The sequence below is a fragment of the Condylura cristata genome, unplaced genomic scaffold, assembly GCF_000260355.1.
Source record: "Condylura cristata isolate star-nosed mole 26May11 unplaced genomic scaffold, ConCri1.0 scaffold00001, whole genome shotgun sequence".
Lineage (NCBI taxonomy): Eukaryota > Metazoa > Chordata > Mammalia > Eulipotyphla > Talpidae > Condylura > Condylura cristata.
The window spans coordinates 12,640,553-12,664,246 of record NW_004567102.1 but is presented as its reverse complement, the minus strand read 5'-3'; the positions used below and the strand labels follow the sequence as shown (position 1 = coordinate 12,664,246).

At 35.3% G+C, this 23,694-nt stretch overlaps 1 protein-coding gene across 1 annotated transcript; it reads right to left on the bottom strand.

Annotated features, from left to right (window-relative positions):
• On the bottom strand, positions 1–23,694 carry SLC25A27 (solute carrier family 25, member 27). The gene is made up of 9 exons (XM_004673546.2): positions 23,398–23,694; positions 20,875–21,066; positions 19,241–19,325; positions 16,243–16,365; positions 13,504–13,616; positions 10,120–10,204; positions 7,747–7,839; positions 7,039–7,141; positions 1–2,066 (listed from the first exon to the last, which is right to left on the bottom strand). The coding sequence occupies exons 1-9, from the start codon at positions 23,501–23,503 to the stop codon at positions 1,995–1,997; spliced, it is 972 nt and encodes a 323-aa protein (XP_004673603.1). The 5' UTR covers positions 23,504–23,694; the 3' UTR covers positions 1–1,994.

The following is a 23,694-nucleotide window of genomic DNA, read 5'->3' as shown; positions in this document are numbered from 1 at the left end:
ACTGCAGTTCTGTATGCATAAATAAGTAAATGTTTCCAAAAAAAGTTAGAAAGTCTTTTTTTTTTTGTTACTAACCTATGAGCATGAACAGTATGAGCATGAACAACTTTACTTCTTTGGGCTTCAATTTCCTAACATATAAAGTGAACAGATTAAACCAGATGATCTTGAGTCATTTCATATTAAAAAATTTCAGTTATTGATATTGAACCCAGATTAGTTTACAACTCAAGCCTCTCAAATAATAAAGCTAAATAACATTTTTTTTTCATGGTCCAGTATCTGTGATTATTTTGATCTACTCTTAAATGAAAAAAAATATAGAACATAAAACAAAGTTCCCCAATGTGATTCCAATACAGAATACTTGGGAATTGAAATGCATAATACATAATATTTTAAATATATTTAACAACTACATTTAGACAGATTGACCAGTACAGTTGAAAACTAGACCACTAATAATTTTAAGAGATTAAACTCCACATATTACAAATTCTACAGAAAAACAAATCACTGCATAGTAATACATCACATTAAAATATGTTTTAAGGTATATGTCCCTTCTTGAAATGGCAGTGAATGGCACTATACATTAGTGCAACCACAAAGCACTTGTAAAATTTTTCTACTTAACATTTTCCATGTTCATTATAACAAATTGCTTGGCTATTTTCAGGTCTTTCTTGGGCCTGAGTTTTTTGAGTTTTCCTATTTGATCATTATATCCTCAACCAATAACTAGCCATCTGACCAGAAATTTCCACAGTCTGAGGTTGGGGGGGCAGGTAAAACATATGAGAAAATGAAGAAAATTCTTACTTTTCTAAAATAATAATAATAAAAAGGATTTGGTTCTATGACTAGACACATAACTGTATGCCAGACAATTTAGACTCTCTTGGGGGTGGATGGGGGAGAAGGGCAATAAGCTTTGTCAAACTGAGTAAGATTCAGGCTAGAAATGCTTCAGTGTATTTTCTAAGTTCTCTCTTTCTAGGGCCCTTAGTGTTAGGCGGGGGAAGGTAAGAAAGGATACATTTGAGAAACGGTTGGCTCCATCTCAGCCATACTTTTTAAATACCACCAAAAGGTTGATAATTTCAGGAGATACCTTATAAAGAGGACCTATCTACCTGAGCTTTAAGAAAATAAGTTGCATTTTTTTATATGCTGAGATTCTTGAAAACTATAGAGACAAATTCAAATTGTAACAGGGTATATATATCAAAGTAAATATATTTGTTTTCATGAAAATTCAGAGTCTGTGGCTGTCGGGAAGTCCTTTGCATTTGAAGCGAAGCACTAACCAATGAACGTAGATCCAACGATGGAACACTGACAGAAGGTGGCTTCCTTCCTTGAAATCCAAATATATCAACTTGAATTTTTTCATCCTCCCGGCAAGAAAAGGTACATAACTTCCTTAAATACTAGGGAAACTCAAAATGTTTATTCATAGATCTTCATTCACCTCATCCCATTAATTTACATTATGTGCACTTTAACAACAGACAGTGAATTATCACATCTTAATTGTAAATACTGACATAACAGGTTAAATATATTTCTTAATCACTAGATATGTATGTATTCTTCCATACTCCTTATTGTCTACTTTGTGTCTGAGATGTTGTCTCCCTCTGGTACTTCTCTTAGTAGACTCTTCAGCAAAGAATAGCATGTCAAAGGTCAAATCTTCTTGCCCAGGGTAAATACTTGTTCAGGATTTGATTCTTCTTTAGGAAATTCTGTGCTGGGTGTCTCATGGGGTGGCACTGTATGATCCAACCAAATTGCTTTTGAAACAAAATAGGAGTCAAGAAGAACTCAGGCTTCCAAGGAAAAATAAAGTGCTCCCCTATGAATCACAGTCTCTGTGGAGTAAGCTGTCTTCCTAAAGAGGTAGAAATAATAGGGGTGGGGGGGTCTGTTGCAGATGCCCATATTTCAGTATTGACCACTGTATCTTTAAGGGCTTCATCTTTAAGGGCTTAAAATGGATTGACTCCACTCATCTCTCTGATTTTTTCATAAGTAAGCCAGAACACCAGTGACCATGGGGTCTGAAAGATTAACCAAAGAAGTTAGTGCATATTTCAAAGTAATTGTTTAAGTATTCTACATATTTACATATACATCCTTGAATGACGAAATCATTTTGAGTTCACTTAAGTTGAAAACAAGTATTATTTCATCAGATTTCCCTGAACAATATATAATAGGAAGACAAGGTACTTATCCATATTTTACAGATGAAGACACTAAGGCTTAGCATTCAATTGCCTATTTGTATATTTTGGAGCTAGATCCTAGACTTCTAGCTTCCATTCCAGGATTCCTTTTGCCAAACCATTATTAGTTAAGAAATTAAACTCAGTAAGGCTGAATTCTAGATTAGGATTGTCTATATATAGTTTGCATATGGAACACTTGACAAAGAGCATTTAAGAATATGAAAGTGAATGTGATTATTGAGAGCTTGGTAGTGAAACCAACACTTGATACATCTCTATCTATCTCTATCTATCTATCTATCTATCTACCTATCTATCTATCTATCTGTCTACCTATATTCATATTAAAAGAGATGAGATGGAAAAGAACTTCCATCTCAAAAAGACTTGACTAACTTAAATGAAGGTAAACTGTACTGCAAGGACTTATAAGGGGGAAAATGTTATGCAGCAATAGTAGATAAACATGCTAGAGACGCAAAGGGAAATCACAGTGTAAATACAGTGTAATCATCAGAGAAAGGGTGTCTTGGATCCATTTCCTATATGTTTTAGTTTATAGGTGATATATAATAATAATCATGAAACTCTATCATACTTGAGACATAAGCTTAAGAATTAATTGGCTAGATGTTTTGGTTAGAGCTTGTAATGCAATATTTATGTTATGTGGTTTGGAAATAGACTGAATGTGTTATTTCAGTAGACTGAGAATTTACTAACTAATGGATATAGGAAAAATACATCTTGGTCAGGTAAATGCATAAAGGCATAGACATAATAAAGAATATGAAGCTGTAATGATATCATGTTCTTGTGACAAACAAAAGGAAGTGAACCAAGGCTAAACCAGCAATCAGATTAAGGAACAAAGGTCTTAGTTAAGAGTATACTACACAATCATTTCTAAGGCACTGATAACTAGACTTCTCCCTCCAGTTAATGACCAAGCAACCAAAATACATGTAAATGAAATAATATTAATCAGGGACTGAATGAACCAAGGTTCTACTACCTCTACTTGGTGGAAAGGATTGCTATTGAGTTAGTTTGGTTTAGAGCTTGAACAGGGAGATAGTATAGCCACGCAACATGGATGATATATAAATGGGGTACACTGATTCTCTGCAAAGGCACTTAGAAATAGTGCTTGTTTTTTCCTCTCTGGCACAGTGGTACCTCTAGAAATAATCCAAGTGTATGTGAACCCATGTTGTCCTCTGTAGTGTGTCTATTACCATAACTGCTGGAGAAAACACAGAATCTTGCTCTTATTACTGTGGAACAAAACACCTAAGGGTTCTTACGTGGATATTTTTAATTACTAAATTTACAAATAATCTCTTCCTGTTATTCAGTTGTCATCAAGCAGCTTTCTGACTATTAACTTGGCTTCCTATATAGTTTGAATTCAGGAGCAAGCAGGCTGCTTACAGGACTTCAACCTTTCACTTCCCAAGAGTGTTTTTCAGTGTGAACAAGCTGATAATGTGGTCCACTCGTCAGTTTCATTTTCAGCTGAAGTGAACTGTATTTACAAGGCCAATTTTCTTGGAAGCACTCATGGGTCAGATTTCTAAACTCAGGATCATGCACTATGGCAGATCAACGGGGCAATACACCCTGGTAATCTTTGTTTAGATTAGCCAGCCTTTTATATTAAAAGTCATGCTCTTTTATTTCAAAACTTCTATAACTAGCTGCAGAAGCTTGAGAAACTGTGTACTGTGTTAGGAGTATGGGTTTAGAATTGAACCCTTGAATACTTCCCAGCTCTGCCACACACTAGCTACAGGAACTTGAGCAACTTTGATTTTTCTCATCTGAAAAAATGAAGTTAATACCACCTATTTTACTAGATTCTTGTGAGACTTAAAAAAATAATTAATGTGAGGGCCCTCCCTAGTGGCGCAGCGGGTTAAAGCACAGTGCTAAGAGGCTGAAGCCACTTCAGCATGAGTTCGATTCCCGCCTGCCCCAGAGGTGACCACATGGCGTGGCAGACCTCTCCTGACCTGCCTGCTGCTCCCCTCAGCAATGTACTTCATCAGTCGGCCTGTTCTGCTCCCCACTCTGTCTCTGGTGCATCATCTCACCACCCCTGTACCTCTGGTCTGTACCCCAACTCTGTATGTATAAATAAATAAATCTTAAAAAATAATAATGTGTAAAAAGATGACACAGAGCTTATAACATATTAAGTACTTTTTTTTTTTGGTCATATATACTTCCTGAGTCTCATATATAAATAAAATGAGCCAGATTAAGTGGTTTCAATATTCCTTTGTACTTGGATAATATTCCTTCCCCACCTGACTTTATTTTTCATCGGTGATCTTACATAATATCATAGTCTCCTGGACTAGAAACATATGAGTTCTAATTCCTTCTGTCTTTCTCTTCCCTTTTACATACAGTCAATCACTAAATACTGTGGAGTTAACCATGTGGTCCCTAGCATCTATCACCTTTCCATTTCTACAATTATCTCCTAGTTGGAACAGTGCCAAACTTGTTATTTTCACTGTATCTTCTATACTGTTAGCAAAGTAATCATATCCCCAAACAAATCTTAGCATGTTACTTCCATGTTTACACTGAACCACTACATATGGCCCATAAAAGTCTGTCTCAACCTGGCTCTTCTAGAATCTTCCCACCATCTTCCCTCTGAGGACCGATTCTCCAGTCACACTAAATTTTCTGTAGTTCTTCAAACATATGACTTGATGTCCATATTGCTCCCTCGTGCTCCTGTTGGCAAATGCCCACTGATTCTTCAAAACTGAGATCACCTCTCTGCGACCTCCTCACAGTGCTCTTTATAAAGTCTTTTTAACTCCACTATTTTGTTTAAACCACTGGAACAACATTTAGGCAGACTTCTTAGTGAAGATTTATCCTTTGGAGTCAGACTACCTGGATCTGGTATCCTGACTCCACTAGTAAACAATCACTTAACCTGGTCAGATTATTTTGACTCTTTAAACTTTTGTTTCTTCCTCTATAAAAAAAGGGATATAATAGTAATCTACTAAACAGATTATTGAGAGAGTTCATCAGTTAAACCATAAAAAACAACTAGCACAGAATTGACAATATACCAAGTGATTTTAGTAACATTATTCCTCTAATTTTAATTATTCATTTGTCTATCTTTTCTATCACATTCTAAGCTGAAAAACAGCTTAGTGTTTATAGCTCTTACAAATGAGCGCCTTTCCAGTAAGAAACATTTATAGATTTGAGATAATTCAAGGTCTAATGGAGACAATCAGAATAGTGTTATATACTTTTGTATTCATTATTGTCAATGGCTTTTGATTGGCATTCTATATTAATGGACAGACACTTACTATCATTTGGTGATGGCATTTATTCCCAAAACTTCAGTTACCTATATGTATTTAACGGCTTATATCTTAACAGTGCTCGAATAAAATGTCTAAAACTAAACTTTTTTTTAATCCTTCCACAAGATCTTCTTCCCTGAAAATTATCTCTACTTTAGGAAATATATCATCTGTTCTTAGACCTGGAACCTTGGAATAAAGGTCCATTTTCCTGTTGTTTCCATCCATTTTCCCATCCGGTCATATTTTTGTCTCCTTTCCCTCCACTAATTATTTTTTGAATCTCCTTCTGTCTATACCCCTATAGTCTAGTCTAAGCTGCTATTATCTCTTAACTATTACTACTCCCAACCCCTATGGTGGCCAGAAAAATCTCTCTATAAATGCTTATCATCAGGCCATGTCCATGTCCCTAACTCTTATGGGTCATAAGGTCTTTCTAGAACTGGACTCAGCTTCTTCTGTTCTTTTTATGCTTCATCCCACTCCTCCATATCTCAGTCCTTGGCTTCCCAGATTTCTTTCAATTCTTTGAACTCATAATGTTCTATGCCTACTGCATTTATTCTCTCTACCTAAAAGGTTCTTACCTGCCCTTTTTACCCAAATCCTACTAATATTTAAGTTTAAATTCAAAAGTTCTTTCTCCCAAGATGTCTTCTTATTCCCATACTAGCTTATACTTACTTGCTATATTTTTTTATAACACTGTGTACTTTTTTCCTACTTCTCATCACTTATAGCTACTTATTCAATATTTGTCCTCACAGAAAGAGAATTTGAGGCTTTTCTGAGTACAGAACTTTGCATGAAGTAGATGCTCAATTCTATTATGATGATGTGTAAGGTGTTGATTACTTAGCTAAACCCACAACTCATTTATGCTTTCAAATATTTTCTAACTTACAAAATACTTGAGTGCTTTGTTTTCATATTTGTTATCTTATTTAAATAGGTCTAACTAGTTCTACATCTTAGTTTACTTCAATAAAAAATAACATTAAAACCAAACAAAATGACATAGTACTTCAAAATTCTGCTTAGTAAGAAAGCATTAAGTATTACTGAGTAATGCAACATTTGTTATCAGAATAAATACTGTGTATGAAACAATAATATTTTAATATGATTGATCTCTAGTACAAAATCTGTATGCCTATTCTAACCTAAAATATTTTGCCTAAACAAATGACTAAAGACTTTACAGTGCAGAAAATGTACCTATACCCACTGATTTTATAACAACAGAATATAAACCTATTCATTTCTAGATATAAGTAAATTATTGACCTTCAGTCTGCCAAAAAAAGTTAAAAGAGATATAAAAAAAGAAACCTAATCTGAGGGCAGGTCTATGCCAAAACCAGCAATGATAAGTGAAAATATTTACATTTTAAAATGAATTCAGAACAGAGAAAATAAAACAAAACAAAAAAGCCTAACTTTACCATTCGTAGCCAAGATGGTAAAAAGCCTTTATAGAGACTCATGAATCCTTCCCCTTGAACAGCCTGAATCAAGCAATCTGTTGATGATTTATATAAAAGTCCCCTAAAAAAAACAAACACAGTTTTGTTAAATATTGTATGTAGAAATAGATCTAAAAATAAAATATAAGTAAAACATTAATCTAGAGAAATTACTCTAAGTTAAATATTTTCTGCCCATTTAGAATAGATATTTTTTGGTTCTATATAGAGAGGTAATATATTTTGAGTTTTAAAGATATTTTCAAGGTCAACTTTTCTGACTCATCCCATCCTTACTTAGAATTCACTCCACATGACCCTTCCAGAGAAAACACACTATTTCATTTAATCAGATCCTCCGTGTTACCTGTGTGTCATAAGCCTCTGAAGAAAGTGCTTTGTAAATTCTCAGCAGAGTATGTTTTCAAACACTCTTTGAAAATAATCAAGTCACAATAAATAACCTGTGTCCAAATAATATAATCATAAAATTAGCTTATTTCCCCAAAGGTACAATAATTTTCTATCAGACAAAGAGCGGGTGATTGCATAAAAACATTTCCTATTTGAATGAATACATGAACATACAAATATATTTTACTTCAAGAACAAACACAGGGAATCATCTTCAAAGAACAATATTATTGCAGACATTCAAATATAGAGTACTGAAGTTTTTCTATCTACCTTCCTTGTTTATCTCGTGGTTGATTCATTATTCGGCTTTTGATGACATCAGCTGGTGTTCCCAGAATAGAAGCTACCAGTCCAGAACAAAAACTATCAATACAAATAAATGAAATTGAAAGATCTTATATTACATTTTCTTAATTTTTACAAAAGGGAATTTAATATTTAGAAAGAATGGGGAACTAAATATTCTACTGCAATATTCTTTATAATAATGCGCTTTAAGCTGAAAAATCAGTGCTAAATTAATTGATTAAAGAGGCAGGAATAAAACTGTAAAGAATGTTAATCAACATATATACAACAGATACCTACTGATATCAAGCTCTCTTCTAAGCAATGAACAAAATAGGTAAGGTCCTGCCCGTATGGTATTTATACTCTGTTTAGGGAAAGACAGATGGGAAGTGAATATTTTAGATGCTAATAAGTACTACAAAAAGTAAAATAAAATGAGGTATGATGGTAAGTAACTGGGTGACTGGCAGTCCTGCTCTCAGGTGACAGCAAAACTGACTGGCTAGTAAGAAGGAAACATTTGTATGAAGCCCTGGAGGAAGAGTGTTACAAGGAACAGCACATCAGATGTCCTGAGTCAGGAATATTCTTGGTGAGGTTAAGAGAAAGAAAACAGCTGTAGTATCCTGAAAGGAGTAAAACTCCAACCATCCGGAAGGAGAAAGGACAGATAGAGATCAGCCAATGAAGGCTGTTTAAGGAGTTTGACAGTATCCAAGATGTGAACCATTGAGAGAATTTTGAGCTGGGAGTCATATAATCCAATTAACATTTTAACAAAACAAAAACTTTGGTAGTAGAGCTCAATAATGAACCAAATCATCTTATTTTTTTAAAAGCCTAAATTAGAGAGTAATGAGACAAGGTGATTTCAAATCCAGACTGGATAACAGCAGTGTCTTTTTGAAAAGGGCAGAGATGTTAGATGCAATAGTATATCCTGGGCAGATTTACACCTGCTGGGAAATCTACAAATCTGAGAAATGTGATCTGGTTGAAGGAGGGGACTGAGGGCAAACCTGAATATCCTGCTTCCAGAGTAGATCAAAAGCAGGGCAGGCAAAGCATCTTAAAAGATAAGAATAGCTCACAAGATAACTTGAGTAGAACTACTGGGGAAGAAAGTATCAAGGGCAGAACAAACAACATGAGCAAAGAAAGTGAAGCAAAGGAAGGAAGGACAGGTCCAGAGGTCTATTGGGTTGGGAGCTAAAAGTGGAAGGAGGCCAAAAATCTCATTGTCTTAATGAAAGAGGAGGCTGAAACTATTAACTAGGGAAAGAACACTGTAGCTTGTAAACATACCTGGGTGAGAAATGGGAAAGAATGGTGAGAAAATATCATAAAGAATTTCACGTAACAGAGGTAACACTTATTTTAAAGCGGGTAAGAAGAAAAACTACTCTAGGAATATTGAGATCAACTTAAAATTAGGAATCATTTATATCTAAATACACACACACACATATTTCCAACTATAATTGATTTGATACTATAAATATACTTTTGGAGTTGTCAAACTAGCATGAAGGATTGTTTTGTGCTACTTTTTTCGATTCTGGATATATTTTATACATTTTTTCTATTAAGGTAACATTGGTTTACAATACTATATATGATCAGAAATATAGAATCCCACCTCTTCAGATGTATGTTACCATTCCTCACCCACCACAGGGCATCCACAGTCCTCCACCATAATCCACTGTGACCGACCCTTCCCCACCCCTTTGTTCTCTACTCTATGTTCCCACTGGTAGCCTGTCCCACCAATTTTGTAGGGGCTGCTTTCTTTTCCTTTTGAAAGTAAGATGAAAAGCTAAATAAAATCACAATAATGTTAAGGACACTAGACATCTATAAAGTAATTCACTCTGATGGATAATTTTAAATTGCATTACAAAGAAATTAAACACTATCCCTTCCTGGGATGCTCTTCTTCCTGTCTCTGTCAGGAGCCATAGCCCTTCAAAAATGTATCTAATTTGATTTCCTTTGTAGGCTCTTCTGAGTGCTTTTCCCCCTCCTTCTCTAATCTCTACACTAGCCACTTTCTTTTAACATTTACTATACAGTGCTTTTATATTTGTCTTGTTTTTAGAGACACTGTGGGAAAGAGTTGTAGCCATTGAATGGTCTTGTATGGTACCATTAAGATAAATACGCTTTTTAAACATATCTGTTGAATTGAGTTAGAGAATCAATCATGAGGCGCTAACCCTGGAATAGCACTATTAGGATACAAATATTTGGGGAGGTTATTTCTGAAGAAACAATAAGTTATGACTTATGCTAAATACAGAAGAAAAGGTGCTATAGAAAAAAACAAGTCCAACTAAAACACTCACTTACCTTGATAAGCCATGTGTCATTATATTGTCCTCAAGTGGTGTATTCAAGACCAAGTAGTGTTTCACTGTATCATAAGTGGTTAAATCTAAAACAGAAAGAAAAAGAAAGCTTAAATATTCATTAATTCAACAATGAATATCTCTTGTGTCAAGGATATGCTAGGCTTCAAGTAGGAATGTGTTCAGGGATGAAAGACAGCATTCTTGTTGTCAAGCAGAGAACAGCATAGCTATGATGGAGAAGAAGGAAAAGAGGACAAGAGACATAACAATTATGTCATCTGGACATCTGAATGCAGCTATGCCTAAATCAGCTTAACCCCAGGACCTTTCAGATTTGACTTGATAAATTATTTTTGTTGTTGTTTAAGTTAGGTTGAGCTAGGATTTTGTCATTTATAAATAAAAGACCCTATTACTCTGCATGAAAGTTTTTATATTTTTGCTAATGACATTGAAAAGCTGTTGAAAAGTTTCAAACAGGGTAGTGATCCAGCAATCCTGAGATTTTGTAAAGGTTACCTACAACTGAAGCATGGGGGAATGAATTCTAAAGAGGCAAGAATGGATAGATATATATGATTATTCAAGAAGTATTTGTGTGCCTACCATGTATATGCATTATTCTCTAGATCTGGGGTGCGGGGGAAATCACAGACAAAATGTACAAAATGCCTATTCTTTGTTGAAGGATGTGGCAATAAACAACTAAATAAACCATATGGCATTTCGATGTAACTGTTCCAAAGACAAATAGGGCAGATAAAGAAGACAGAAATATCGGAGTGTGGAAAATAGTGTAATGGATTTTAAAAAGAATGATCAGGGAAGGCCCTTGAGTAACATCTGAACAGAGATATGAAACCAAAGTGAGAAAATAAGCCTTGCAGATAGGTAAGAGAAAGTGTCTCAGGCCCCAAACCAAACCAAACCAAACAAAAACAATGTTATGGGCCTGAAGGCCCATAAGTAACAGTACACTTGGTATGTTAGAGCACAAAAATATTGGTCTAACAAAAACTGAGTAAACAAGGGTCAGAAAAGGGCAGAGTTCAAATGAGGAGAGTCTCAGGAAACAAGCAGAGAATTGGGGAGAGTGACCTGGATTACTGTTTACCATGATCACTTTGGATGTTTTGTCAAGAGTCGACTATGGGGCAATGAGATAGATTAGCTATGAGACTATTGTATTTATTCTGGTGAGAAAGATAATATGGTGGATAGGGGAGTTGTAGCACAATGACCAGAATTTGGATACATTTTGAAGGTATGATCAACAATATTAGCTTGCAGATTGAACATGGAGTGAAAAGGAATCAAAGATGAGTATTGAAGGACAGAGCTGACACTTATGGAGATGCTATGCACTGAAACTTTGATCAGAGTTGTTTCTGAGGCAAATAGCTGCGGGTTAGATATGGGAAAGCAGTCAGGAAGTATTTGTAGTTGTCTAGTAGGAAGAGATAAGTAATATTTGAATAAAGAAATGGTTCTAGGGGTGAGAAGTGAATGAATTTGAGATATAGCTGGGAGACAGAATTGACTAAACATGGTAACTGACTATACATAGGAGTTAAGTGAAAAGAAAGAGACAACTTCTATTGTGCAACTGAAAGGATGGTGACCATAGTTGACTTGGGAGAAAAAGAGAAGGAAATGGTTTGATAAATGATTTTAGTTACACATTCAGACTGATAAAATACTTGAAATAACCAAAAGAAGATGCTGAGTAAATAGCTGGAAGCAAAATCTGAATTTCAATATATTTTGAAGCAATAAATTGAGAAACTACAACCAGAAAGGTTTCCTGACAGCCAAATATCTACCAATGATGCACTGGACATGGATAGATTGAAATAGCAAAACAGATTTACTTCTTTTGTTTGTTTTTGAAAGATTTATTTATTTGTGCATACAGAACTGGGGTACAGGCCAGAGGCTCAGGGGTGGCAAGAAGCTTCACCAGAGACAGAGTGGGGAGCAGAACAGGCAGATCAATGAAGTGCATTGCTGAGGGGAGCAGCGGGTCACCTCTGGGGCAGGCGGGAATCGAACTCATGTGGAAGTGGCTTTAGCTTCTCAGTGCAGTGCTTTAACCCTCTGCGCGACCAGGGAGGGCCAGATTTACTTCTTTTGATGTTTAAATGATATATGACTATAAGCTGCAAAAATGCTGTTTATCAATGTTTTAGAACCATATCATTTTGAATTTAGGATTATTTTATTTATTAATTCATCCATTCAATTTATTGACTACATATGAGGGGCCAGGAAAATAAAGTCCACTGGGACTATAATAACCCTTGCCTTCAGGGAGCTCATGATCTAGGGAAAACAGATCACAGTAGAAGGCAATGGAATGAGGTATAACCAATAACAGAGATAAGCACAGCAAGCTACAGAAACACATAAAAGTGCATCTAATACAACAAGACTAGGCAGGGGTAGTTATGGGAACTACAGGAAAAATAAGGTGGAGAGGAGACCTTAGCTGACTATCAGAAATTTTGCAGAAGAAAAGTAAACAGAAGAAAAAAGGGACTAAAAAAGTACAGAGGTGAAGAACAGTTCAGTCTGTTCAGGCAATGCACATGATTTTCTGCTTCTGTCCAGAATCAATGAATTACTCAATTCCATGAGGTACAGGTTGTTTTATAAAGGCCTTCAGTGTTAGGGAATTTTCACTTTACTTTATGGGTGCTGAGTAGGCACTGAAGGGTTCTAAGGATACCAGTAACACATCAGATATACATTCTAGCTAAATGGACACTGGGTACACATTTGAGGAAGAAGGAGGAGACCAGTTAAACTGCTATAGCAACAGTCTAGTTGAGAGGTTTTTATAGTCAATAATACAAGGCATTTTATGGTCATTATAAGGATACTAAAGTAGCAGATACTGGTGGAGAGGGTAGACATTTTGAAGAAATATTTATAAGATAGAGGTTATTAGTGACTGAATATGGGAAGTGAGAGATAGGGGTGAATCATGGAAACATTCAGGTCCCCAGACTGGGGTGCCAGGCTGTATAGAATGGACTATACAGTAATTGGAGCAGAATTACCACTGGTCAGGGGTTAGGAGGGGTTGGGACAGTCAAGCTATAATGACAATCACATGATACGCATGATACATAGACCAGTTTGAATCTCAGAGGACGGTATAGGCTGGAAAAAAGATCAAACTACAGTTTGAACCTAACTCCTTAGTACCACAATTTGTTGAGGAATTGCTTTTCCCACATCACTACAGAATAAAGGGGAAATATTCTATGGGAAATAGTCAAGAAAGGCTTATGAATGTATTAATAAAATATATATTTTTTCATTTCTCCCACTGCAAGTACTAAGGACTTTTCAGAACTCAATTCTGAGTTTCCATTACCTCCCATATTCACCAGTGCTGCTCGTTGTACATTGGGTACCCAGCCTGCCCAGAGTCCACGTATTCCTCCTTCAGCTAAGATTTTTGCAAATGCGTGATGCACACCACGAAATCTAAAGAAAATAATATGAAATGTCAACATTGTATGTGTTCCTATACATGGAGTACAATTGGATGAGCCGCATCTATGCCTTTAAGATTTGGAATAACATGATGTTTATTCAGAATTATTAGAGATCAAAGTACTCCACATAAACCTAATTTCTAGATAAACTTAAAAATCCTTTAGAAAAAAGCCAACATTTGACTTGAACAATTTTTATGGAAATATTGTGTAATGTTCTTATCTTCTCGGATTATTAAACATTAAAATCCACTTATTGATATTTTATAACATTAGTGCACATATTAATTATAGGAGGAAACAGCATCTACCAGACTTCTAGACTCATCGTACTAATACTGTGGCTGTAGTAGATGTAAATTTTGGAATTTTACCAAATAACAATAAAAAAATTGATCCTCACATAACCTCATAAAAGAAATGATAATTTGAGGCCAAAAATAATAAGGAAAATGTCATAAAAATTATCAAAACAGAAGACTTTCAGCGTTGTAAAAATTTATTCTTATCTTGCTTATCTTCTGTACCCAGATGAAAGATGAACCATTAACCAACCTGGAAACCTCCATATAAAATTAAAGTCTGGATTTTTTATAATCAGAAATACCTGCAGTCAAATGTCACCTTAGACCAATTACCAGACTTGTAGCTATTATACAGGTTTTTCACTCTGAGTCCTGTGTCATATCTACTAGGCATCATGATTGTTACTATCTACAAGAAAATTATGCTCAAGAAAGACAGTCATTGTGACTATAATTTGTCATGCACTTATTACGTGTCAGACTTTTTAATTTACGTAATTATTTTTTATTGAAGTAACACTGATTAACATTGTTGTTTGTATTTTGGAAGGATCCCCCTTCCGGGGATGTTCCTATAGTGCTCCCACCACCAAAGTAACCATAATCCACCACCATAGTCCACTGTGTTCTCTTCCCCACTTGTGTTTCTCATGTCTTCCACCCCACCCTACTCTGAAAGTCTCGGTTCTGTAGTCTGTCTTCAAGGGCTAGTTTTTTAGTTTTGCTTTATCTGACCCTTTGTATGGTGTCTCTATATTCCACATGTAAGTGACACCATCTGATAGTTGTCTTTTTCCTTCTGGGATTAGATGTGTGTGTGTGTATATGAATTTTATATACATATATGTGTAAATACATTTTATTCTCAAAAACACTATGAAGTATGTATTATTCCAATTCACATCTGAGTAAATAGAGATTCAGAGTGGAGAAGTCACTTGGCCATAATTATAGAACTAAAATATAGTAAAGGCTAAATTTGAATCCCAGGTTGTCTGATTTCAGTTTCATGTTCTTTACAATGATATTGAATGTGGGAATTTCATGGGGAAATCATACCTTGTACAAAAATGAAGGATGATGTAATGACTATATTAAAAATAAATGTTTCTCACTATTACATCAAACCAAAATTTTCCAACATCTTTGGAGACAGAGAGTGGAAAATGAGGTTGTTAATTAAAACCTAGATATTTTTGGAACCAGTGGTGGTTCTCTCCATGCATCCAACCAAGGCAATGCCACTTTTCCCTGCTCTTAGTAATTAGAACTTGTTACAAGATGACAAAATGAACACTGGGGTTCTGTAAACTACTAGGTTAGGCATAGTATGCTTTTTCTCTGTGGTACATGTTTTCCCCCTTCTGGAGGACCACAGGGTAGCTTGAACTTCCATGGCCCAACCTCATTTTCCTCTGAGTCAGCTAGAGGAATAGCAGAATAAAGAGTGGTGTTAGTGGTGAACTCTCAAAGGAGGTCCCAGACCCACCCCTTTAAAATATTTGGAGGAGTAGACCCCTTTGTACTCTACTTAACACATCTTGCACAATTCTTTTCAGGGAAAAGTCTGTATGACATTTCCCTTCCCCAAGAGAACCTGGCTAACTTGAACTTGAACCTGTTTGAAGAACAGTAAACTTTGGTAATATAGTGTATTATCAATAGGAGGATTTTATATCAATCCTTTGGGAATTATAATATGACATATACGAAAGGTGAATTATAATGCTGTATATTTGAACCCTATATAAGGTTATAAACAATTATTATCTCAATAAACATTTGACTGAGGCTATCAGAGGGGAAGGGGAAGCAAAGATGAAGGAGACTCAAAGGACTATGGTAGAGGATTACAGGTACCTTGGTAGTGGTGTGGTATAGTAACAAAGTTCCTAAGTATGAAACTATACCTCTTCCTCTAAATCATTAACAGTGTTGCAAACAAACAGAATAGAAATGGTAGGTGTCTTCCACACCAAGTCACAATGACAAAATTGGGATGCACATCTGGGCAAATTGTAATTTCCTGAGACTTTTATGTCACACAAGAATAGGAAGCAAGTCTAGCTACTTGGGGGAAAGGAACAAAGACACATGCACATACAGAGCTTGTTAGAGAACACGTACACCTTATCATACATGGAGAAGTTTCATCTTAGCTCTTCTCTAAATTAATATAACTTCCAAATAAAGAGAGTCAGATTTATTGTCATGACTGAATGGTAGTTTACAGAAATGCATGTTATTGGGTAAATGTTCAAAATAAGAGGATGGCAAAGGGTAGAGTAAATATATTCACTTGACACTTACCGCAAAGGTTTTCCTTCAAGTTTCCTTTTTCCTTCCATTTGCATCTGAACCTTCACTAGGTCAGTTGGGTTGGCTAAAAATTGACCAACAACACCAGCCATCATTCCGCCAATCACTGATTTCCTATTTATAAAAGGAGACACCTTTTTAAATGTTACCATTAATTTCACAAATTCTGTAGTGAACTAATACCAAGTTGGTACCTTCCATAAAATTTAAAACAAGGTGAAGAAAAGGGTTGACCTAGACAAATCCCAGGGCCCACAAGAAATTGAAATTCAAATCTGAAGTTTCAGGGAATTACATGACCTGACATTCAAAGCAAGGACAGTTTCTTGAAAGATATAAATATCTGAACTGATACATTTAATTGAAGTTTAATTCTGACTATATGGGAATAAAAACAGCATAGATATAGTCCATCAACCAGATAAGGGCTGGTAAATGAAATTTTATGAACTATTATTTCAGTACTCTTCTAAAAGTGAAGGGGGTTGAAAACTTTCCTCTCTTCTAAGAAACTGCCTAGATTTTTTTCTTCTTGTCTCCTAGAGCCAATAATGTCTATGACTAGACTATTAAACATGCTTAATTCTTTCTCTATTCCAGCTTCTCTTGTGTAGGTAACCATCTTTTATCTAGATTGCTACAATAGAGTGGGGGGGGGGCATTTTCTTTCCTCTTACTCCTTTTACACTCTTTGAAGAGATACAAATAGGTATTGAGTGAAAAGAGTTCCCTTATCCCCAACTCCCCTCCTCTGAAGCAGTCACAATTACTAGTTTCTTAGCCATTTTTTTAGAAGTAAAAATAACAAATTCACTGCAAATATACCATGTCAGTCACTGTTTTAAGCATTTTTTAAAAGAATCACTTAATTCTCCTAACAATCACTTAATTCTCCTAACAGTAGTACCACTGTTATTTCCTCTCTAAAGATGAGAAATTGAGGCACCAAACAGTCAAGCCATACAACTTTAAGATTTAACTTTCAAGATTTAACTCCAGGCAGTCCCACTGTAGAGTTTATAATCTTATACACTAAATACAACTAGTAGTTTGTACACACTCTAACATACATATATATGTTAAATATAAAATATATATGTGTTAAATATTAAATATATATATATGCAAAATATAGAATGTCAGGTTATGTACTGTTCTGCATTTTGATTTTCTTCCTGATAATTTAGCTTGATGTTTATCCTTGTAAGTTCATATAGAGTACAAAATAATCCATTTTGAAAAAAATCTCAAAGCATTCCATTTTGTGGATATATATAATTTATATAAACAACATAACTTTTCACTGAGAGATATGTGTATGACATTTAATAGATTCTGCCACTGTTTTCCATAGTTTATATTAATTTACAGTCTATTGACAAACTACTGGATACCTGTTTCTCCTCACAATGGTGAGCCTCAGTAATTGTTTCATGGTTTTCCATATTCAGGCAACTGTCTCTATTACTATGAGCTCAATGATGGCAGGGACCATGTCTTTTTCATTATACAGATACCCGCAGCATTAAAAAAGAACTGGCACATTCTAATCGCTCAATATATACCTATTGACCAAATCAGTTGTTCTGAATGGGTCAAAAGACATCAAGCCAACCTTCCCTGAGAATTGACTTGGAAGAAAAATATAAATTTTTGAACCCCCTCACCTATTTATTTATTTATTTTATTTACTTATTGTTATTCCCTTCTGGAGGGAATAACAATCAATTCTATCACTTCCTCTAAAAACCAATTAGTATAGCTTAGCACATTATAACATTTTAAAAAGCAGGACCAAGAAGTTAGGCCTGAAAGATGAAATTCTGCTTATTGTTTTTTCTTAGAGTTGTGACTTGTATTATTTTTTAACCCAGAAAAGATGTTACAGATATATTTATATGTAAGACATATAAAACATTCCTCATTCTTTCAAAGTTATGTTATATATAGGGAAGTGTATATATAACACACACACACACACATACATATACACACACACATATACTTCTCTCTAAATATATGTGTGTATCATACTTTATCTGCTTCCAAGTGATAGTTATTTAATTTTTAAAAACTGCTATTATCAACGCTACTAAAGGAAGTATGTTTGTGTGTATGTGTATGAATCAACATAAGTATTTCTGCATAGTTATAAAGGAGTTTCTAAATGAAAAGATTACACTTTTAACTTTTCACACATACTTTATTCCACAAAAAATGCATTAGTGACATAGTCTCATTAACAGTTTAATGGTTAGAAGATAGTTTTATTTCCTTGATTAATAGGGAGGTTGATGCTTTTATAGGTTTGCAATATATACATTTGTTACATATTCTCATTAACAGTTTAATGGTTAGAGGATCGTTTCATTTCCTTGATTAATAGGGAGGTTGATATTTTTAATGGTTTGCAATATATACATTTGTTATTTTATTAGTTGTCTGTTGGCATCTTTTCCCTATTTCCCTTTGTGTTCTTATTGTTTTATTGATTTATAGGACTTATTTTTCTTTGTATTCTTAGTTTTTATTGATTTATAGGAGTTGTGTACATATTATTTACAATAACCTTTTTTTTTCTGTTCCTGTTATACACCTGCTATATACATTCATCATCTCATTTAACCCTACAAAAAAAAAACCCTGATTTTCCATGTTAATTCTACAACTGATGAAAATGAAGATAAAAAGAGTACAGTAGTTCATGGATTACACAGAATATCAGGAACTTATGTGTATCTTTTACTCTAAATCTTGGAGTTTCTCAGTAGAAAGAGGAATTAAGAAGGTGCTTTGTAAGAATTCCTTTAATGTTAAATTATATATGACCTTTATATGTGCTCATGTGCATATGTGTTTGCATATTAATAATAATTTATTTGGACTTACACTGTAATTATTTGGTCATTTTGGCACACATAACTGTATAAAATGGATAAACATTAAATTCTGAGGACCAATAGTACATTATTTTCACAACAAAACTTACCAAAGTGGATAATGCTTATCTTCACTTTTGCCAAACACAACTTCACGGAGATGTTCATATGTAACCATTCGACCTCCAGAATACACTGTGTAAAAAAAAATTATGAAAATAATGAAATCAGTTGTAGGTTTAATAAAATAACAGGACATTCTGACCTGACCTAGTTGCTTTCTATAGCTGTCTTTCTGTCATGGACTTCTTGATGTCTCTCCAAGTGCAGCAAGCCTTTTTAAGCCTCAGACTTTCCACATGCTATCTGATATTTTTGAAGAGACTCTGCTATCACCACTTTGCTAAATACTCTTAATATTTCAAGAATTGGTGCATAGAGCATGTTTTCTAGAAAGTGTTCTCTGACCTTTCCTCCAGTATCCTAAACAGTTGTCATGCTTCTCCTCTATCCTCAAAACTATCCAGGCATACATCTAATATAGAATTTGTTATATAAATCAGAGGTTAACTTGATTTTCTTGCTCATCTTTCCATTTCAAGGTGGGTTTATCTTTTAATTATGCAATATGTCCTAGGACAAATTCCTAGCAGGAATTTTTGTTCAATAGATATGTACAACTTCACTGGATAATTTTTTTTTATATTAAAGTAACTTAAAACATTGAGGTTATTTTCAGTTCAGTGTCAAACATATATTAATCTTTGCAGTAAAATCCTATATGGTTGCCAATAAAATACAAATGAAAAGTTATAAAACACAAAACAAAAATGGAGGGTAAAGGAGAAAATATTTCAAAATCGAAAATATAAGTCATTAAAATTAGTATAATATCTATATAGAGCTTTTTAAAGTATTTTAGGAAGTCCAGCAGGAGTATTCAATTCCCAATAAAATAACAGTTTCTGTATACGCTCTTAGATAGTTCTTGACTTATTGAAATCTTAACATCAGTAAATATTGGTATCAGCAGTTCTAGGGTCCCTATATACTTGAAGAATTATTTCTAAGAAAATATTTGTGTGCCACACCTGTCCTACTTCTTTTGAAGCCAAGTTTATGTTCTTCTGTCCACAAGCTATAACTAAACTTTACGGTGCCACATTGGAAACAGAGTAGAAAGTACTCACTGGCTATAGTGCAATTAGTTTCTTCCCTTTTAGGGAGACTAATGTCTCACATAACTAGAAAACAGCCTGGAGAACTGAGGCAGAAACCTGCTGTGATGCACTATTCTGTTGTCAGAGTTGAAATAGATCTCTAATGTGTATTACAGAGATAAACTTCAGCATTGGAGTGAAATGTATTTTTATTTTCAAAGAACAGAAAAAAATTAGTGCCTACCATTTCTAAAGTGAAGAAAAATGTTAATTCCCTTTAAAATTTCAAACAGTAATGTCATTCCTTCTATATTTGTTATTGAGGTTTATCAACTGTGAACACATTTACTTGGTTTATTTTGTTTAATTATTTTAAAGTATGTTACGGATATCATGAATAATCATCCTGAAGTACTTTGTATGTTTTTCTAAAATGAAAGCAATAATGCCTTATTAATTATTGGTAGCTAGTTATCTTATTTTTAAGAGACTATATATTTATTTACCATATTAATAAACAGGAAAGTAGAGGAGACAAACACAGAACTCATGACAAACTTACCAGCTAGAATCAAGATAAATACCTACGTGTCTGTAAATGGCAGGTGTCACTCCTTGCCAAAGCTTTAGAAAGCCTTCCTCTTGGACAATCCCTAAGGCTGTGCGCACCATGCCTCTATAGGGAGTCGATCCTCTTGCACTGTTTCCCAACCGAGCAAGGGCAGCTTCTCCTTGCATTTGGAGTCGAGTTTTTGTAAGATCGAGAGGAAAGGTTGCTAACAAAATAAAAACAAAATATATGTGGGGGATACCCACACATTCAGAGAAATTTTTTAAAAAATCCAAAGTCATAGGACTAGTCTTTTCTCCCCCAGATCAGTAGTTCTCAAGTGTTCAAATACTTCACTATCAGCCAGGGAAACCGTTAAAAATTAGATTTCCTAGCCCCATGCCTATGTGTTCACAATAGTTGGCGTGGGTTTTGAAATCACTTGAGACTTATTCACTACCAAATTTAAGTCACGGTACCGGAGCATGTTGGATGCTTTTTATTCAAAAATTTACATCTAAGGTCTATTTTAATTCTTAACTTTTGCTTTCTAATGAGAATCATTTCAAGTATCCATGGTCTGTGACCTCCCCTCAAATGCACCCATGACTGTTTAAGATCCAACATGATTTTTAGAGTACAGTATTATTTATGGCAGGGTTTTAGAGTATGCCAGGTGAAGCTCAACTTTATAATTTTACAGGTGATGTTCATATGTAAAGGAGTCACTGGCCTAATGTTATCAGATACAGAAGATGCAATATGAAGTGTATAATATCATCTTTCATATGTAAGGACAGCATGACCAATATTTTTTGAACTATAAAATTGTTTATGCAGCACTGATGTGTTTAAGTACCAACTATACTGGAAAATGTTTTCTAATGGTTACATTCTTAAATTAGAGATAGCCTGTTTTACTTTACAACAGAGTGTTGCTAACTGGCCCACATAAGGAAGGTAAGCTCATAACTATATACCCAATGTTCTGAGTAACTGAAATAACCAGATTCAGAAAAGTTCATGAGCATCGCTGACATTACATAAGTCTTTTCAATGACCACCATCTGGTACAAAATCAGCATCTTTGTGTTTTCCAAGACAAAACAGGGCCAGGGATTTATATCTTACCACTGGGTCTTTGGAAAGGTTAGTATCTTGCTAATAGCTTCCCTAAAACAGAAATATTTTGTATATAGGCATTTCAAGCAATACTTTATTGACAAATGAAACATGAAAATTCATAAGCTATTGAAGTATGTATCTTATCAGAGATAATGCCTCTCAAAATAATGTTGGATTTCTTGCTGGTTATGTAAATAATGCTTCAGGTTCCCACCCTATCCCCATCCAATTCTCTGTGAAATTTTAATAGAAGGAAAGTTCCTTTACAAAAGGACATTTGTAAAAAGTTCCAATGTCAAAGGGAGAAATAGCAGTGAAAAAAAAAAAACTTCGAAATATATCTAATCAGGATTCTGTCTTAAAAATTTTTAAGTTGATGGACAGTATTTTATTTATTTTTTAAATTTTATAATAGTTTATTTTACATATTTTTGTGCATTTTTGATGGACAGTATTTTAATAGAAACAATAAATAAAAATTCTTCGTTTCTTTTGGAAGAGAAAGAGTCCAAAGAACAAGAACAACTAAGAAGCACAAAGGGCAATATAGCAGATCATGTTCTGACCCCAACGGAAATGCAAAATAAACTCATTTAAGGAGAGGGCAAACTAACATTTACAAATGATTGCACGTTAGAGCTGATTCTGATATGTTTGTTTTTATAATGTCTACATTTTCTGTGACTAGCTTAGTCAGATGTCACTGTCTAGCTTCTGTATTCTTATGAATTATAATAATACCTTCTTATTAATAAGTAGCCTATCTCCCCATCAGCCTGTAAGATCAGGGCTAGGGCTTTTCAATTGTATTTCTACAGACCTAGTATTGTAATAATTATAATCATGTCAAGTTAAGTGGTTCTTGAAGGTTAGCATTTATATAGTACTGACTTTTCAGAATACTGCAAAACAAATACCGTATAGATGAGTTAAACTCAGAGAGGTCAAGTAACTGGCAGATGTTAAATAGGTGCTCTATAAGGGATAAGCTAGTAATTGAAGTCTCACGAGGTAGGTCCACAACTTGGACCCAAAAGACAAAGACACAATGTTGGTATGCATGGATATAAATCACAAAAATAATCCCAGTAAGGATGAAAAGTTGAGTGTGTTTCTAAAAGATCATCCTCACGAAAGGGAAGTGATTTCGTCTAACGACAGCTCACGAAGCCTCTCACAGTATACATCCAAGCAGTCCCACACCTCGGCGGGAGACGATATTGGAAGGAAAAGACCTCAGTGACCTCCATGCCCTCCTCCCCACAAAGCTGGTCTCGCCTCCACTGCCACATCTGCCGGACAGGTGTGGAAGAAACGGGCGCAACCTTTGCGGGCTACACACACCGGGGACGCCAGTCCGCCCGCCCGTCCCCCACCCCTGCGCGGCGCCTCGAAGACTCGCGGGGGAGGCCCAGGCGTGGGCGCTGGGTACCTAGCTCGGCCACGGTGGCCGCGCAGCCCGACAGTAGGAACTTGCTCGCTCCGGGCCATCTCTGGGCGAGCGGCAAAAGCCTCTCCTCATCCTCTGGGACCGACATTCAGCAGCAGGGCAGGACGACAATGCACCCCTTCCGCCCGAGTCCGCGGCTGGCCTGCCACCCTGCTAGGTCGGCCCCTCCTCAACCCACCAGAGGTGGGGCGGAGACCATTGCCCTCCCTCGGCTCCGCCTGGCGTGCCCCGGCAAACCCGCAACCTTCCTAACAGCCCCAGGCTCCAAAGGTCCTGCTG

What these genes read in the sequence shown, in the direction of transcription:
- SLC25A27 (XM_004673546.2), bottom strand. Translation starts at nt 23,503, where the DNA reads ATGTCGGTCCCAGAGGATGAGGAGAGGCTTTTGCCGCTCGCCCAGAGA. An exon ending in GGCCACCGTGGCCGAGCTAG is followed by an intron (nt 21,067 to 23,397) that starts GTACCCAGCGCC and finishes TTATTTTGTTAG; the next exon opens with CAACCTTTCCTCTCGATCTT. An exon ending in CTTGAAGGAAAACCTTTGCG is followed by an intron (nt 13,617 to 16,242) that starts GTAAGTGTCAAG and finishes TATTTTCTTTAG; the next exon opens with ATTTCGTGGTGTGCATCACG.